At 41.2% G+C, this 16,164-nt stretch overlaps 1 protein-coding gene across 1 annotated transcript in view; it reads left to right on the top strand.

Annotated features, from left to right (window-relative positions):
• Window positions 1–3,207: 3,207 nt before the first annotated feature.
• The window catches only part of GNAI1 (G protein subunit alpha i1), a 610,322-nt gene continuing 597,365 nt past the window's right edge, over window positions 3,208–16,164 (top strand). Inside the window, exon 1 of the mRNA XM_044088329.1 lies at window positions 3,208–3,663. Within this exon, the coding sequence (XP_043944264.1) occupies window positions 3,546–3,663 (118 nt within the window). The 5' untranslated portion in view covers window positions 3,208–3,545. The remainder of the gene's footprint in view (window positions 3,664–16,164) is intronic.

The raw sequence follows: 16,164 nt of genomic DNA, 5'->3' as shown, positions 1-16,164 counted from the left end.
TACTGTACATTATGATGGAAACCAGACTGAGCCTGTGTGATCAGTGTTCTACTCCGTTAAACAAATTCAAATTAAAAAAAAAAAAAAAAAGAAAGGGGGGGGGGTCACCCAGGTCATAGTCTGGGCTTTGCCTTTCTATGCCATGGTTCTGGCTAATGATGTGGGAATTAGGTTGAGAGACCATAAGGAATGTTATTAGAATAAGTGACAGACTCATGATAATCAGACTCCAGAGTAAAGATGGACTTGTGCCTTACAACAAGGCTGTGATGGCAAGGAAAAGAGTCTATTCAGGCAGAACCTATTAGATAATGTCAGACAAAATTAGTTGGCATTGATAATGGGAAACCTGACTGCTCATATCAAGACAGCCAGGACAGGATATGAGGACTTCCTTGTTCTCCACTTGAGTGGGCCAGTAGGAATAAAGAAAGACAGGCCATTCTACACTTTTGCCTGACAAATGGCTTGATGGTGGCCAACACATGGTCCACCAAGAGACAGTCACAAGATTACATACAAGAGTGGCCAGCATGCAACTCAGATAGACATCCTCCTAATATGGAAAGGACATTGGGGTAGAATCAGAGAATACAAAGTCAACCTTGGTGAAACTGTAATTTCCCAATATAAACCACTGGTGGCCACAATCATCTGCAAGAAATTTGGGGAAATACCCAGGTCTCTAGTACCCAAGGAAAAAGAGAAAATAGGTATTGTTGAAGGGTAGCAATTTCGCAAAACAAAAAAACAAGTTTAGTTGAGGCAGAATAAACTTGAAAACTAATAAAAACATATCACCACCTCCTTTAACACCACAAATGTCACCACAGCAGCAGGTAAAATTAATTAAAAACAACTTTTGTATTAATCACTGAATAGTTGAGTACTTTCGTTCAATAGAACTTCATCAGAACTGAATTAAACAAGTATTTTTATAGGATTATATACAATCACTAATTAAAATTAGCCAGTAAAAAAGTAATTTCAATTAAAGTTCAGTTAAGTTAAAGAACCACACACACACACACACACACACACACACACACACACACACACACACACACACACACAAAATTCTTGTACTCAAATATATGATAAAACAAAACAAAAATATTTCCTGAAAATTATCACATAAAATGAGATTATAAATCTTGATAACCATGCTCAAATATTATGTATTTTTCAACCTTTTGTGTCAAGTTCAAAATTGTATTTGGTTGCAGTAAACAATATGACATTAACTGAGTCACAAATTATACTTTTGCAGAACTTAATTACAGGAACTATGGAAAGAATGTTTTAAAACAGCAGTTGTAAAGACTATAGAACAGATATGCAACTGAGCGAGGTATGCAAATAAGGTACATAGGAAAGCTGGTGGTGAAATGCAAAAGTCCAGAAGTTTTCAAAAGTCTAGTGCCGATGTACAAGAACAAAGGAAACATTCATAAATGTGGGCAGTACAGAGTTGCATATCTGTGTGAGTATGTGTGTATCTATCTAGTGTGTGTGTGTGTGTGTGTGTGTGTGTGTGTGTGTGTATATGTGTATCTATATATAATAATTATATATAGACATATAGAGATCTGTCTATATATATATATATATATATATATATATATATATATATAGATATATATAGATATATACACATACACATCATATAATTTGCATGGAGACATGCCACTTTAAGATAAAAAGAACGGACCTTGTTTAGGGTTACCAGGTGTCCCTCTTTACACAGAACAGCCTCTACCTGGGAAGATGTGTCTTGCAAAAACAAAAAAGACAAATTTTCTGAGATTTTAACACAATATTTTTCTGTCTCCTCCGATAACTATGTAAAACAATTAGTTTCTCACTGCCCTTCTGAAAAAGGATGCTAATGCAAAACCTGTTTTCTATTAACTTTCAAAGCTTTTAAGTGCAGCATTTAAAAATTGTCCCTATGCATCCCCCCTCCGCACACAATTTTGTCTTTGCCCAGAATTCATGCTGTAAGAGGTTGAGAGCTATGTGGGTGCCTATGTATCTGTATATATCATACTTCTCAACTTCGTAGAGCAGGAAATATGGACAAAGACATAAATAATGGGGGAGACAAAGCCCTAAAAATGGGATAATTTTTTTTTTAAATATTGCTCTTACAAAGTTAGAAAGTTTATAGAATAACAAGTTTTCTATTAGCATTAATTTTTTGAAGGGCATGAAGTTTGAAACTTAAACGTCTTGTCACTATTTTCTGACTTCAACCCTCAATGATTTGGTTAATGATCTGCCAGAAAACCACACTTTTATAAAGAACAAACCAAAAATATGAGACAAAAATCTGGACAGTTGAGAGGCATATGCACACTGCCAGACCGCAAAATAACACAATTGCGTATACAGCAGTGCTCAGAGAAGTAGGGTTGCCACCTTTTCAAATGGCCAAAGTGGGACATTTGTGGTACAGACATCAGATTTTACAGGCCGACTAGGGTTGCCACCTTTTCAAATGCCCAAAGTGGGACATTTTTGGTACAAACATCAGATTTTGCAGGCTGAAACATACCCACAGCCAATACAAAAGACAGAGCCTCACTTTTTGCCTAAATAAAAGCTTATTCTTGTAGCATTTCAGTTGCTTATTCTATTTCTTATAACATTTAGGTATTTCAGATACAGAATAATTGTTTTATGCAACTATTACATAAAATATAGGAAATAATTTTGTCCTAAAATCTCAGGACATCTGCCATTTTCACAGTTTTTTTTTGCAGAACACAACTGCTTAAAGTGGGACAGGTGGTAACCCTAAGGTGGACACATACCCACGGTCAGTACAAAGGACAGAACTTAACTTTTTTGCCTAAATAAAAGCTTATTCTTGTAGCATTTTAGTTCCTTATAACATTTAGGTATTTTAGATACAGAATAACTGTTTTATGCAACTATTACATAAAATATTGGAAATAATTTTGCCCTAAAATCTCAGGACATTTGCCATTTTTACAATTTTTTGTCAGGACACAACTGCCCAAAGAAGGACTGTCCCTCGCAAAGTGGGACGTGTGGTAACCCTACAGAGAAGTCTTCTAAGATGCCAAAAATTAAGACCAAACAGTATTGGTTTTAACTCACGCCGCTAACTTCACAGTATCCGGGGTATTAGGAAAGGCGTGCACGTTCCCTTGCTGATTTGTGAGTGTGTGCCCGTTTGACGTGTGCGCGAGCGTGTGAAAAAAATCGGTGGCGCGCAGCATCGCTCAATAGATGGCGGTGGCTGGGGTAGTTGTGATGTGCTGCATTGTTTTCATGGATGTGCATTTGGATTATTCATTCTTATGTATGTAATTGTTATCCGAAATTGTATCAGTGGTTAAAGGACAGTTACAGTTCGTAAAACTTGAAATAGTGGAAAAAGAGCAAGTGTACTTTTTGGAAGGTGTAGTTCTGCCGTGGCAAAAAAAGACTATTGTCCGTGTCGTGGTGGTGTACTTTTTTCTTAACAAAAATTTGGTATTTCATACAGTTTTGAGGATAAATTGAAGGATTAAAAGATGGGGTGTACCCTGAGCGCAGAGGATAAAGCTGCGGTTGAACGCAGTAAAATGATCGACAGGAACCTGAGAGAGGATGGTGAAAAAGCTGCCAGGGAGGTCAAACTGTTGCTGCTGGGTGAGGAAAATGTTTCTAATACCCCACTTTATTTTTATTATTTATTTGAAGACTAGACAGTAGTTTTAACTTAACATGTTGTTAATCTCATAGTTCAAAATGGAAGATTTCAAGCCGGCGGTGCTTGTGTTTATTTAAGCAAATTGTATATGTCGACAGTTGCATTGGATGAATCGACTTTTGTTTTTCAGTAATGTAGGGAGGACCGGGGTACTTGGCTGGATGCCTGTGCAATTGCTTCAAAGTGCTTTTGCAGAAATTGCATGTCTTAAAACAAACGTGTTGAAATGTCTTACACCCGCGTGTCTGCACTTTAATTTTCTTATGCTTCTTTTTTTTCAGTCTGCAGCAATTAGGAAAACGTTTTTGTAATTTCTGGGGAGGGTTGAGATATATAACCATCTGTTTTGTAGCTGAATGGAGTAGATGCAGTAACACGGCTTAATTCACTATTTGTAATTGGTAATATAGGCACCCGTGGTAGGTAACTTGCAAAAATCTTATTCTTTTCCCTTTCAGGGAACTTTAATCTCGACTGTTTTGCTGGGGGGAGTGAGGTGGTTGTGGTTAGTGGGCTTGTAGCCACTTGGCCTATGCATCTTTAACTACTTAACTCAAAAGACGCATGATAACGTACTAAATCATCTGACTTTTGTGAAAGTGTTTTGTTTTGGCTTTCTACGATGGAGGCCACGTATGTAGTACCCCCCCCCCCCCCATACCTTTAAAAATAACTACGACAGCTGTAAGATGCAAATTTAATTGTTTTTTTTTGTTTGTTTGTTTTGTTTTTATTTTCCATTATTGCTGCTATCTTCACTCCTAGCGTAGGAAATCGGGGCTCTTATTCATTTTACATCTCTATCGATGGCTTTTCTGCTGTAGTTTGATGGGTTCAGCTATGTAGTTTCACCAGTTTGGTGTGTGTGAATCTGTGTTTTTAGTCAGCTGCTTTTTAAATGTGCTTTGAGAGTCAGAAGAGGAAATAAGCTGGACAAACTTTGAAGAAGGGCATCTCCCTTGTTGCTTGCTGCTGCAGCATCAGCCATGATTGTTTTATTCTCCCATATTTTTTTCCTGTGGCATGTATTCTGCCTTTTTTAGACTTCATTTTCAATTACCGTTACAGATGTGATTGGCTAGCTGTTTGTTTTTCTTATGTCTTGTTTTATGCTGTGTGCTAAGTGGTTGTAATTTCTTGGTATTGTAGTAGTCTGCATCATCAGTTTAGAGGTTGCACAAGTTAATGTTAAACATGAATACTCTGGTAATGTCATATAGCCAGATGGTGGAAACCATAAAGGTGTTCAAGTACAGGAAGTGATCGAGTCCGAGGTCTTTGCATAGGGGAAATGCTGCTGTATTAGAGATATTTTTTAAAGGTAAATAGGTGTATTGTGTTACTTGAGAGGAAATCTAGAACTGTTATTTCAGCAGCCTGCAGACTGCTCCTGTGTTTTGTGAGTGCAGGACTTGAAGGCAGGGATGCCTTGTAAACTTATTGGTTAATCTGGATTTGGATCAGGTCATCTACGTGTAGCCTTTTCAGGAGGTTATGATGATTGCATACTGTAGCAGAGGTATTGTTTATCACTTTTAAACTTTGCCTTTCCCGCTAAATGCTAATGCCTTTTATGTTGTGGTTTAAGAAACATTCTATTGTGTGTTGTACCAGAATGGAAAGGAAGTTTAAGATGGGAGGAAATGTGTATTGGATGTATAAACGATTGTGGATTCTACGAAGACTTGCCATAGTGCAGTTTGATGCACTGGTAAAGGCAATGAATGGATTAATATCACTGAGTAGAGGTATGAGGGGGAAGCATGCAACAAAAATGGGACGGTAATATTAGCAGGGTTGGTATGGTTGTCTTGCTCATATCTGGAGTCAGTTTGACTCCTTATTTTATGTGAAACTGTGTGAATTATAGTTGTGAAAGTAAAACCTTTGGTAACTGTTTGTATGAGAACACTTGGGTAATTATACATTTCCTGTTTGTTATGTATGGCCTTGCCTCCATGTAGCTGCTGTTTAATTTATGTGCTTTATTTGTGTGAGTTCACTGCAAGATGCACAGTTGCTTAGTGGTTGCCAGTAAAGCCTCCCAATTTCAGTAGCTCTTGATGTGCACTTACTATTATCTAGGCTCTACAGCTATTTAGTCCTGGTGTGTAAGAGGTAAACATGAGCATAAAAAAATTATTTTATTTCTGTCCGCCATACTGTCCCACCAACTTATCTTTAATCATTTTTTGAAGTGTGTGTGTGTGTAATGCACATGACGCATCTAATATATTGTACCCCATATTTTAGTATGGGGGTTAGTTATGTATATTTTCCATGCTGCAACCTTGCCTTAACCCATGTTGCACATTACATGGGTACAGATAAAAAAAAAAAAAGTGCAGCAAGGTTACAGTAGTTAATTAAATTAGTTATGGTATCGAGCGGTACCAGTCTGTGTGCATATTATTTTGTTTAAGCTCCACTCCAATGCCTGATTTATGCGGCCCTGTTTTCATTATGATCACCTGCTGAAAAAATAGTAAAAGGTTGCTGCAACTTTGAATCAAACTAGTTGATAGTTTTTGAAATGTTTCAAAAGATGCACTTTTTTTTTTCCCTCTTGGCGACCAGTATGTAGCTGTCCTTTATGACTGTAGGCACTGCTCTGCAGTCTGCCCCTTTTCACAGTTTTGTAGCTTGAGATGCTCAACATTTTAAAGCTGGAAATTTCTTAAATGGAATTGGTTATCAGTTTGGCATTTAATACTGTGGTTCCGATGTGACTTAACGAATTAAGCTAGTCAACCTTGGAATTAACAAACACCTTTGTAACTGGATCTTGGACGTCTTGATCAACAGACCACAGAGGACATGTGTAAGAAATAACACCTGTGGGTGCATAAATCTCAACACTGGTGTTCCTCGGGGAATATGTATTCAGCCCACTGCTGTTCACCATCCTTGTCCGCAACTGTTCTGCAAAACACAGCTCCAATCCTGTCAAGCTTGCCCATGACACCACTGTCGTGGGCCTTATCAAAGGAGAGGATGACAGAGCGTACAGAGACAAGGTCAACTTTCGGATCGACTGGTGTGTGAGAAACAACCTAGATCTGAATGTCAGTGAAGCAAAGGAAATGATCATTGACTTCAGGAAAAGGTCAACTGCCCACTCATTGCTCGAGATTAATGGTGGAAAGGGTTAAAACTACAAATTTTTAGCCGTATACATCCCAGAGGATCTCTCTTGGATTGAGTACTGGTTGGCCCTTCAATGTCTCCACTTTTTGAGAAGGCTCGAAAGAGCAAAGCATCCACTTGCTGTTCTCTCCACCTTCTACAGAGGAGCTATTAAGAGCATTATCACCTGTAGCTTCAGTTTGGTTTGGGAATTGTACAGTAGCTGAAAAGAAGAAGCTACCGAATGGTGGGAGTGTTGCCGTGAAAATAATGGGCAACAGTCTACCATCAGTCCATGAGCTGTTCACAGCAAGGAGCCTTAAGAGCCCACAGACTCCTCGCACCATGCACACTACTGGTTTACTCAACTGTCATCTGGCAGGAAGTACTGCAGTATTCGCTGTAGGACCTCCAGATACAATGGCTTCTACCCAACGGTGATGAATCTTACAAACTCTGGCACCAACCCTAGTGACTCCACCAATTTTTGTTTTTGAATGCGCAATATTTTTTATTTACTTGAATACAAATGTATATAATTAAGTGCAATTGCCTGTTATTTCCGCTATGTAATAATAAACAAGGAAGCATTTTATTTTGTGTGCAATAACCAATCTTGCCTGTCATACTGCTGCTGTACAGTATTTATATGACTACATTGGGGGGGGGGGGTAGTGTTGTGTTTTTTGTGGGTTTTTTATTTTTTTGTATGTTCTTGGGGCATATTCTGCAATTCCTTTACTTGCTGTGTCTTATTGTATTTGTTGTATCCTGCACTTCTGTACTCCCATGGTGAACCGATAATCCTAGTGACATTCAAGTTTACTTTGAATCTTTTTGTAATCAGGACAGGGTATATAGGTTCATAGGTTCATACTAGGCTATCTGCCCTAGGGCATTTATAAGCCTAGCCAGAGTGTGTTTGGCTTTCGCCACCCATTTTAAATTAATTTTGCTATGCCCTTTTTCGAGGTTAGTATACTGTGCCTCTGTCTAACAGTGACACAGAAGTGATACCCGGGATAAACCTACGATCTCCCATCCACTCATAAAGATTCCTCTTGAAGAGAGTCAATGAGGGACTCTGCCTAACCTGGACTGGGATTTTATTCCAGAGTGAAGGGAGCCTCTGGGTTATGAATCTGTCCCTCCAGCATGCCCTATTTATTTCAGTGCTGAGGTTCAAGTCTCTCGAGCGTGCAGCTCGATGGGATTTGGATTTTTTGAGGTGCAGCATGTCTCTTAATTCCGGGTTGGACATGGCCTTATACGTCAGGCACAGGTCACCTCTGAGCAGGCAGTATGCCACTGAGTAGAGCTGGAGTTTCTTTAACCGGGCAGCATATGGCATCTGTTTGAGCCCTTTGATCCTCTTGGTGAGGTACTTTTGGGGTCTTTCCAGTTGCTGCAGGTGTTTGGTAAGGTACATCCCAAAAGGGGCATTGTACTCAGAGGCACGATGACCTCCCCTAATCTAGATGTGAATCCCTTCATGCTATCAACTTGGGTCCCCAGGTCCCTAATTACTTCTTCTGTACTTAATGGATTACCACCTATGTGGTAATTTTGTGGGCACTTTGTTTTTGCCAAAGGGGATGACTATACACTTTTTGGCGTTTAGCTTGAGGCCATGGCTCTGGCACCAGTTGTCTGTTTCTATGAGGCCCTTTTGGAGGATGCTTGTGTCGGCTGGAGAGTCGATTATGGCACCCAGTTTGCAGTCATCTGCGAACTTGGTCAGCCACAGTCCTTCCGTGTTGGCCTGTACCTCCGAGAAATATATACCAAACAAGAGGTCCCAGGACTGAGCCTTGTGGGACGCCACTTGTAACCGGTTTGGAGTCTGACATGGCTCCAGCAATTCTAACCATGTGGGTTCTGTCCTTGAGCCAGTTTGCAACCCATCTAGTGACATAGGGGTTTATATTTAAGCTGGTGAGCTTATCTATAATGCCCGAGTGGGGTATTGTATCGAAGGCTTTTGCGAGGTCCATATAGACTGTGTGGACCACCTTCCCTTCGTCAATGGCCTTGGTGACTGTTTCAAAGAAGTCAACCAGGTTTAAGAGGCAGGATCTGCCCTTAACAAAGCCAAACTGGGTAGGATCCAGTGTCTGTAGGTCCCCAATATCTTTATTTATGAGGTCCATGATGATCCTTTCCATAGCTTTGCAGACCAAGCTAGTCAGGCTTATGGGGCGATAGTTTCCAGTGTCCGTTGAGGCACCACCTTTGTGGAGAGGGACCACTGTTGCTGTACGCCACTCTTTGGGTACATATCCTGTAGTAAGGCTGAGATTGAACAGTAGTTTTATGTTTGGGTTTAGCTCTTCTTGGAGTTCATGTAGGACGCAGCCTGGGACACCGTCTGGTCCCATTGATGCTGTGTTTTTTGCTTTGGAGAGGGCGGCTCCCACCTGAACATCTGAGATGTCAGGGGGGCAGCACTCTGCTGGGATAGATATTTGCCCTTTTGGTGGTGGGGGGGGGGGGGGAGTTTGCGCTGAACCTGTCAGCTAGGATGTTGGCAATGTCTGTGGGATCAGTGTATTTTTTGTCATTTTGGACTAATTCTGAGCATATCTGGGTATTCCCACCCAGGTTCCTAACATAACTAAAGAAAGCCTTGTGATTATCCTTAGTGCCCTGTGTAATTTTTCTCTCTAAGCTGGCCTCGATTTTATGAGTGCCCTTAGTTTTTTGCTAATACTGATCAGAGATGCCTTCCCTTTTTGGGATTTTGCTCTATCATGTAGTAGTTTCCTCCTCCTATTGTATAGTTTGTTTATGGCTGGGGTCCACCAGACAGGTCGTCTGCCTTTGGAGGATTGGGTCTTGGTTTTATTTGGGATTGCATGATCCATGCATTCCTGAAGGTGTTCATAGAATGCATTTATAAAGGATTCTGCGGTCTGGGCCATATTTTCCACAGGCCCGGGGGCTTTGAAGGATTCCACCTCGGTTTTGAGGAGTGTGAAATTTGCTTTAGAGAAGTTTTTCACTGTGGTTTTCTGGGCAGGGGGGTGGGGTCGGGATGTGAATATCCAGTGAGATCAGTTTATGGTCTGATCTTACCAGTGAGGGATACACTTCTGGTCTGGAGCATAGAGTCCCCATGTTGGGTGATGATCAGGTCCAGTATGTTTTCCCCTCTTGTGGGAGTGGTAACAAGTTGTTCCATAGCATTTGAGTTTATGAATTCTAGGAACCTTTGGGCAAGGGTGTTGGAGCTAGAGTAATGCTCCCAATCTATGTTTGGGTAGTTGAAGTCGCCCAATATAATGGTGTTCGGAGAGACCTTCATATTTTCCAGTGTTCTCAGGAAGGCCGAGTGGGGTTCCTGGGTTTGGGTGGGTGGTCTGTAGCAGGCTATAAACTGGAAGGCAGTTTTACCCACTGTTAGTTGCACATGGATAGTCTCTGATGCTTCGTGCTTTGCCACCAACCTGGAGGTGTGGGTATCTTTGATGAATATCGATACTCCCCCTCCTTTTGTGGTTCGGTCCACGTTTTGGGGCCGAAAAGCATGGTATGAGGTATAACCTGGTAGTGATGGGGTGCTCTTGGGAGTCCTGAACCAGGTTTCTGTTACTGCACAGATATCGATGTTCTCCATGCTAAGGAGAGTTTCGAATGCGTGCATCTTGAGGTTTAGACTTCTAGCGTTGAGTAGCATTACTCTTAGTTTCTTATCCCTTGTGATACCTATGGAGGTGGGTTTGTCTTTTGAGCCTTGCCTAAAAAAGGCACTATGGGGGTAGCAAGAGCCTTTGCCAATATCTTAAGCCCAGGGGTGACAGGTGCAAGCCGTCCCTAGCAAAGCATCGTGGCTTGTCGTGCATATCATCCCAAGCTGACAGGCATTGGATCCCCTTTAAATGACACCAATACTTAAGCCAGTTGTTGAAATTGATCATCTTGTCTTCATATTGTGGCATCATTCTTGGTGAGGGTAAGATGCTACTCAAGGTCAGGGTCATACCAGCCTGGGCTACATGCTCAGAGAGCTCCTCTGTCTCTCTTCATGTAGTCCAGGGAGGTACGTCTCAGGTCATTCACACCAGCATGGACAATGACTGAGTCATATTTGTACTTGCCTTGGAGTGACCTGAGTGCTTGTGTTATGTGGCGGATCCTAGCGCCAGACAGGCTGCTCACCGTGACCTAGCCTGGTGAGCGGGACGTCAGTGTGCCTGATGATAGTCGCCTATTACAAGTGTATCAGGTGTGTTGTTTAGCCTTAAGGGCTGTGACTGTTTGGCACACTGGCTTTGTGAGATATGTGTTGCACGTGTTTTGTTTTGGGGTAGCGGCTGCTTGGGTGTCTGCTTTGGAGGTCTCTGCTGCTTCGGCAGATCTTTATTTAGAGCCTCAGAGTATGTTTTTGTGTGATTATGTGTTTGGTTTGCTGTCGTGGTAGGTTTATGTGAGACTGGAATTGTAGTGAGTGTGGTTTCCTTCTTCTCCTGACTGGTTATGCCAGTACTGAGTTGAGAGAGCTTAGCCTCCAGTTTGGCTATATGGTTGCATCTCTCACATGTGTTGGAATTTGTTGGGAGGAGGAGAGGGTTGTTGTGTACATGAGGCAGTTGTAACATTGCCTCAAGATTCCCAGATTCACCAGCTGGACAGGAGAGGAGATTGACAACTGACATTTGGACATGTTAGAATAATATTGGGAATTCCTTTAATAATTGAAAACCAGGGCCAGTGGGGAGTGAGGGTGTAGTGCTTTTAATTTTTAGTGCTGACTTATATAATTGCTTTAGTGAGCAAGTGCCAGGTAACTTAAGTGCAAAGTGTTACAGGTAACTTAAATGCAAAAACGACAAACAGTAACTTTCTTTCAAGTGAAACAAGGAAATAAGTACAGTAAGCAAGCAATGCAGATATCACTAGTGATCCACAGAAGCGCTGAGAAGCCGCGTATTAGGTGGAATTAGCGTTCCAGGGAAATAACAAGCAAACAAACAACAAGCATATAAACAAAGCTAGATTCAGCAGGCCTGGATCTAGTCTATGCTACAGCAAACAAGGTGTACCAATTTCAGTAAGCTACAGTTCAAATATTCAGGCACTATAAACCTTTAACCAGAAATTCCCAGCTCAGAAGGGCAGAGTCCAGCCTCTTCTCCCACAAGAGTGCAGACCACAAACCTTCTTAATGTAAAATAACTGGCCTGAAGCCCAAGTGCTTAAACCAGAACTAATACACTTTGAGAACCCAGTGTCTGTTATTCTTAATCAGCAGTTCCCAACTTAGAAGGATGAAAGCTACCTGTCCTGCCACCACAGTGCATGCCACAAACCTTCCTAATGTAAAACAACTGGTCTGAAGCCCAAGTGCTTAATCCAAAAGACTTAGAATGATAGCTACACTTTAATCAAGTTACTACCAAGCAGTAATAAATACAATTGAATACTTTAGAGAATGCCTGGATTAGTGCTCAAGTTACACAAACAAAGTTAGATCCAGCAGGCCCGAATCCAGTCTATGCCACAGCAAACAAGGCGCACCAACTTCAGTAAGAAGCAGTTCAGATATGCATGCACTATAAGCCTTCAACCAGAAATTCCCAGCTCAGAAGGGCAGTCAAGCCTCTCCTCCCACAAGAGTGCAGACCACGAACCCTCTTAATGTAAAATAACTAGCTTGAAGCCCAAGTGCTTAAACCAGAATTAATACACTTTGAGGGCTCAGTGTCTGTTATTCTAAATCAGCAGTTCCCAACCTAGAAGGATGTAAGCTACCTGTTCTGCCACTACAGTGCAGACCACAAGCCCTCTCGGTGCAAAACAACTGGTCCGAAGCCCAAGTGTTTAAACAAAAAGGCTTAGAATGAGTTGCACCAAGCAGTAATAAATACAATTGAGTACATTTAAGATGATGCAAAAGTTAAAAAAAGTAGGTAGAAAAGTACAGTAAAAGCAGATGAAAATTTTTTTTTTCTGAACAAGTGCTGAGATTAAAGAAACAGATTTGAGTGCTGAAACTAGAAAACTGGCTAGTTATAAGAAAAAAAAACTAAGCTAGAAGGCTTCCCTCCAACACAGAAGGGCTTGGGGGCTCAGAAGCCTACAAATAGTCTATACCACTTAACAGGAAAGGCAGGAAACAAGCTTAAATTTTTTTTTTTTTCTGTTTCCCAGATGCTCTCTTTGTACACAGTAGGAGTGCCTGAAATCAGAATATGATCTCACTGCACTCAGTTGAGTGAGCAAATGAGATGGGCCCAGAAGGAGTATCCAAACACAACTTTACAAGAGGGGCAGGCAGTTGCAAGGCCACTAAGATTAACACCAAAACAAAAACAGGGAGGCTGGGTGGGACGAACTGAAGAGAAGAGTGAAAACTTCCAGTTCAGTTAATATTCCTTCCACACAGTTGAAATCAATTTAAATACTGTATTTTTTTGAAAAAAAAGAGCAGATAAAGGTACTTAAATTCTCTTATACGTCCAGTTGAATATAGCAAGTTCTTAGCCGGCCAAAGCTGAGGTTTTTAAGCAGAAAATATTTCACACTGTACCACTTAAATAGGCAAGGACAGGAAATCAAAGAATGTGGCTACCCCCACACCTGTAATTACTAGCAAATAACAAAATTCCGCAAACACTGACTAACTTCCAGTTCAGCTAATATTCCTTCCACACAGTTAAAATCAAGGTGGGGTTTTTTGTGTAGTGCCATCTGGTAAGAAATGTCTTAAAGCGGACTGTAGTCCCAACATTTAATGGACACAAATTTGTTGAAAACTAAAATTCTTTGAAGAATGGGGGGTGGGGATCCTTGCTGCCAAGCTGCTTCATAGTGTACCAACTTGCTAGAAAGTAGATAATGCCTTTAAGTATATCTTACAACTTAAAAAAAAAACTAAGGCAACATACTTTGCAAAGAAAGAGGCAATGCAAGGAGAGAGAGAACAGAGCTGTATAATGAGCGATCTTTGTTGCAACTGTTCAGTATGCAGGACTTTATTACACTGGCAGTATGGAGAGGAAAAAGACAAAGCTTGGCTGTTTAGAGAGCAAGCTCAGGAAACACAGTTAATGAGTCAGCCTGGATGAGGTACCCTTCTTGATAAGGTGGGCCATGTAGAAAGCTTTCCATACAAAGAAAGCAATGTGGCGGTCAGTTTGCGGTCAGTTTGCTGTCCGTGCCAAAGTCCTCTCGACTGATTGCATGCTTAGGACCTTGTTGTGATAATTTGTGGGGAGGTTACTCTCTCCAAAAGGGGGTGGTGATTTGTATTTTTTGGCATTCAGTTCGAGGCCATGTTTCTGGCACCAATCATTTGTTGGGCTGAGACACATGGAGGATGTCCACATTGTTAGGGGAATTGATGACAATGCCAAGTTTGCAGTCTGCAAATTTGGTCAGTTATAACCCACTGGTTTTGGCCTGCACCTCAGAAAAGTGTATCCTAAACGAGAAGCCCCAAAACAGATTTTCTGGGGTGTAATGCTTCCCCCGATTTTTGACTAGGTGGGTTCTATCAGCAGATTGCTACCTATTTGGTAACATACAGATTGATGCCTAGTTGAGAGTTTATCTACAGTAGAAGTCTATTTATCTGAGCTAATTGGCCATTCAGTGATTCCAGTGGACAAAAAGAATGCTTTTCACACGAGTGGGCTACAAGCTCAAAAAACATGCAGAAGCGAATACGTGTAACTTTTTTACATATTCAAACTTTGACTTTTCCTACCCGAAAACTTTGGAAGGCGATGATGGGCGTTCAGATAATCGACTGTCTACTGTATTGTACCCGACTATGGGAATAGTATCGAATGCTGTGGCCAGGTCAAGGTAGGTGGTGTGCACAGTCTTCCCCTCATCCATAACTTTGGTGACTGTCTCAAAGAAGTGGACCGAGTTTAACAGGCCTGACCTCCCCTTGACTAAACCAGACTGTGGGGATCAAGTGTTTGGAGGTTGCCAAGTCCTTGTTTAATGAGGTCCATAATAGTCCGTTCCATGGCCTTGCAAATTGGCCTGGCTAGGTTGATGGGTCCATAATTACCTGGATTGGTGGAAAAGCCGGTGCTCAAGCTTTGGTTGAATAGGGTGCCACAAGATCCTGCCTGAGTTTCATGTAGGTCCCATGGAGGCTGTATTTTTTTGCCTTTGAGAGGGCAATAATGACTTTTTTTTTCCCCCTAGAGATAAAGGGAGGGGGGCAGGTAATGGGGAAGTGTTGATTTTACTGATGGAGGAACAGGGGGGTGCAGTTTTTTCGGAACATGTCTGCCACCAGGTTGGCTATATCTGCAGTGTTTGTGGTGTCCTTTACCAACAGTTCTGAGCAGATCTCGGAGTGTTTCCTTTCTGTTCTTGCACTGAGGCTACAGTCTGAAGCATTTATTTTGGAAGGGTTGGGGTGGGAGCTACATTTCATGTTTGTTGTCCTTCAGATGGGTTGTGTTAACAGAAATTGCATCATTTTGAATTGGTTTATCTTTGGGGGATCTTAAAAATGCGATGGCACTTAACTGGAGAGACTAGGTGGATTTACTGTGTGCCCTGGCCAAGCTCCCCCTATCTCAAGTCTGTTTACCCAGATAGTTTTCTCCTGAAAGTAGGCTGTAATCTTGACCAGAGTAAACCATTCAGTAATAAATGGGCGTTGTAGTTGACCTGTGATGTCCAAATAGCAATGTTGTGTGTTTAGATTCTTAACATTTCTTTTTGTCTTTGCCATTGTGGCCTGAGTTGTGACTGAAAATGGTCCCCAGGCTAGAGTTCTCTTGACTGGTTTACAAAGGATGTATACATTATTTTTATATCCTAGGTAACGGAGCATTGTAATGTCTTGTGAGCACATTCACAGTATTGCAGGCTTTGCTTTGTTTGTAAGATAAGTCAGAAGTGAGATGCATACAGGAATCTTGTTTTGTCCTAGAGATGCCATTTGCAGTGGTTGAACAGACGGGGGGGGGGGGGGGGGTTGGACTTGATTGCAAATATGTTCTAGGTAATGAAAAAAATAGATCTTTCTACGCTCTTCTGAGAGAGGGCTGTTTCTCAGAATGTCAGTTAAGTAGTGGTGAATTATATAAAAAAAAAAAAAAAAACTTTTGCTTACATTATCAAACACCCTTGAGACATAGAAAAAAAATTAAACACATTGCAAATTTGAAATGGAAAATGTGCTCTTCTGCCATTTTGTACCTTTTATGTTATTTGCTGCTAGGGATTATTTTGTGTGCTGCAAACCTGGAAGTATTTGTGCACTGGGATAGTGTCCAGTCAGTTTTCACCCTGCTTAGAGAACACCACCTTGTATTAGCAGTGTGGAAACTTCAATTTATATT

Source organism: Protopterus annectens, chromosome 11.part0, assembly GCF_019279795.1.
Source record: "Protopterus annectens isolate FY-2018-M chromosome 11.part0, PAN1.0, whole genome shotgun sequence".
In the NCBI taxonomy this organism is placed as follows: domain Eukaryota; kingdom Metazoa; phylum Chordata; order Ceratodontiformes; family Protopteridae; genus Protopterus; species Protopterus annectens.
The sequence above is the reverse complement of the archived record's forward strand: the minus strand, read 5'-3'. Positions and strand labels throughout refer to the sequence as shown.